Here is a 3,005-nt window from a genome sequence, read left to right on the forward strand (position 1 = left end):
TGTCTAACAGCGCCGATAAAGTACTACTTTGTTGCAGCGTTTTTTAAAAAAATGCCACTATAGATTAATATTATTGCGGCGTTTGTATAAAAACGCCGCTAAAGTTACCATTTTGTGGCGTTTGGAAGGGAAACGCCGTTATATGTAAAATTTAGTGGCGTTTACCCTCTATCCGATTCCGACGCGATCCGATATAAAATTAAGATTTAATTAAAAGTAAAAATAATTAAAAAATTACATTATTATCCTCGAATCGGAGTTTTTTTACCCTCCACCCGACCTAACCCCTTAAAATATCTGACCTGACCCAAACCCGAATTGTTTTTAAAAAAAAATCCGACCCTATTAGGTTTGGACGGGTCGGATTCGAGTTAAATTTACATCTTTATAACCAACGCGGTTCCGATATTAATAAAGACAAAATGATAATTAAAACGGTTGAAACAATACATTAATATTGAAACTGGCATTAATAAATATTTAGAAAAATAATAATTAATATTTTTTTATGATTTTTTTTCTAATAACATTTAGGAACTAAATTGATCCTTTTTCAGAATTATTTATAACAAAGCAAAATCTCCTGTCATAACCCATCTTTTCTCTTTCAATTCTTCAAATATATTTGCAATTCCCATAGCCTGCATAAATAAAATAAATATGCAATTAAATAAAGAATAAAAAATAATGTCTTTGACTTTTAAAATTCAATTCCTAAACCCTAAAAGATTATTTTAAAAAAATCAGATTATGGTTTTGATTCTTCAACTATGTTTAATTTTGGACTAACCAATGACAGTATAAGATTGGAGAACAAATTACGGCAAATTAAAGTTTAGAGACTAAATATCAATACAGGAACTAAACGCTTACTTGGATTCTCGCTGATTACTCTTCCAATGCCATTAAAATCACAAAATCTAGGGTTGCCTTCACGAAAGCGGTAGTAAGAATTCATGGCGAATGCGGCACGAGACCTGACGGTGGGTGGATCACCGCAGACGGCACCCGGCTGAATCGGACCGCAATCAATGCCTTGGCCGCACGCGAAATCCATGGCTTTCTGCAATTCAGCATCGGAAGCTTGCTCTGATGGCACACAAAACGTTGTCGGGGGCGTGACCACCGCAGTTCCATTATCAAGTACAACTCCATGTGCTTCGACGACGGAAGCGGAGGAGAAGAGATGGAAGACGACGGTGGCGAGGATAAGGAAAGAAACTCTAATCAATGACTTCATGATGATAATAATATTCTTCTTATTATTGATATTTTGTTTTGATCCCTGATATTGTTATGGGGTTGTAATTGGTGTATGTATATATAGGGAAGATGAATCAACCATGGAGGAGTAGTTTATGATCTATGTTTTGACATATGGGAAACCATGAGAATTAACAGCATGCAATGGCGGATCATAGAATGAATCATACCAAAAATATTGAAAATTTACTTTGAAGACCCTTATTTTCTTGGGTAAACTAAGAATTTAGTCACTTATCTATTTACCTGGTTCTATTTTGTTCACTCAACTATTTTTTTTAAAATCATACCTAAAATTATGTTTTTGTTATGTTCTGATCATCCACCGTGAGCACCATAGCTAAAGAGGTAAAAATTTTCAAGTTCATTTTTAAGTTCATTTGATTGATTTTTTGGGTTAAGTTATTAGATCGAGAATTAATCTACTTTCAATTCTCTATTATTTGGTATAAAAATTTCATGAAAATCATGCTTATATGTTAAGTTTCATGAACTGTTGTAGATTAATTCTAAGCTTGAATAATGATTAAAATCAATTGGAAATGTTTAAAGATGAATTTGCTAATGGTTAGGGTTTATGGAATTGAGTGAGATGTCATGGAAATGATGATAGGGACTTGAATTTATGTATATGCGTTCATTTGATAAGCTATTATAATTAGTGAATAAGTTAAGAAATGCAAATTAGTGAAATCAATCTAAATTGGTAATCTTACTATTATGTTTATAAAATCACTATAAATTCTACAAACTATAAATTGTACAAGAACGATTAGAAGATAATTTTTATACTGTTGGATTTGTAAATCAGTCTTGTTTTGTTTAAACAAACAGTTAATGATTTAGAAGTATATACAAAAAGATTTGAATTTTTAACCAATAATAGACTAGAAATTTGGGCAGCAAATCCAGCTCAAAACAGATTTTTTAAGCTGGATTAGAAAATTTGTCATAAACTGTACAAGTGGAACTTGAAGAAGTGTCTTATATGGTTAGATTTTTATTCAAGTTTAGTATCTAATGGTGGAAACGGAATAATTTTTAAGTGTGTAAGTTAATATAGAATAATATTTCTTTGAGAGTAGTGCAAACTGTCAGAATATGAAATTGAGGTAAAATATGCATTTTATGATACTCTTATGATATATGGTATCTTAATTGTTTGAAATAAGTCAAATCTATTATCTTAGAATGAAAATTATGACATTCATGAAAATTTTATTAGAGCATGAATTCATGCTTGAATAAAAATGTAATTCATGCTAAGAAAACTTAAAAGTATTCGGCCAAAGGGAAAGAAATAAGAAAAAATTGTGGGACATTAATGTATAAATGTTTAAACTGGAGTATTCAATGTTGAATTTTAATGATGAAATGCTGGAATTTTAAGCTAAATATGTGATTTAGGATCAAAGTGCAAATTTGGATAAACTTAGTGATGGAATTCAAATAGTCTCAAAAGTTGGACTTAATTGTGAGTTTTCAAATGTGATGGTATTATTTTGGTATGGAATTTTTAATTCTGGAAATTTATATTAGTATGTTGATTTTTAAGTTCAAATATTGGGTTGGGGTCAAATTTAAATTTTATTAAAGTAGGTAGTTGAATTCGAAAAGTCTAAGGTGATTGAGGTTGAAATCGTAAGTTTTTGTGGGTTATAAATTGATTTGAGTATTTTATCAAAGTGCTGAAAATTTTAGTAATTAATGTGAAATGATCATAATGATGAAGAATCATTAGG

The 3,005-nt window shown here is 30.3% G+C and overlaps 1 protein-coding gene across 1 annotated transcript; it reads right to left on the reverse strand.

The window, feature by feature from the left end:
• Nucleotides 1–556: 556 nt before the first annotated feature.
• On the reverse strand, nt 557–1,270 carry LOC120176542 (major pollen allergen Ole e 10-like). The gene is made up of 2 exons (XM_039182960.1): nt 874–1,270; nt 557–641 (listed from the first exon to the last, which is right to left on the reverse strand). Exons 1-2 carry the CDS (start codon nt 1,238–1,240, stop codon nt 616–618), a joined length of 393 nt encoding a protein of 130 aa, XP_039038891.1. The 5' UTR covers nt 1,241–1,270; the 3' UTR covers nt 557–615.
• Nucleotides 1,271–3,005: the final 1,735 nt, after the last annotated feature.

This window comes from Hibiscus syriacus, unplaced genomic scaffold, assembly GCF_006381635.1.
Source record: "Hibiscus syriacus cultivar Baekdansim isolate YM2019G1 unplaced genomic scaffold, ASM638163v2 tig00112249_pilon, whole genome shotgun sequence".
In the NCBI taxonomy this organism is placed as follows: domain Eukaryota; kingdom Viridiplantae; phylum Streptophyta; class Magnoliopsida; order Malvales; family Malvaceae; genus Hibiscus; species Hibiscus syriacus.

What these genes read in the sequence shown, in the direction of transcription:
- LOC120176542 (XM_039182960.1), bottom strand. Translation starts at nt 1,240, where the DNA reads ATGAAGTCATTGATTAGAGTTTCTTTCCTTATCCTCGCCACCGTCGTC. An exon ending in AGTAATCAGCGAGAATCCAA is followed by an intron (nt 642 to 873) that starts GTAAGCGTTTAG and finishes TTATTTATGCAG; the next exon opens with GCTATGGGAATTGCAAATAT.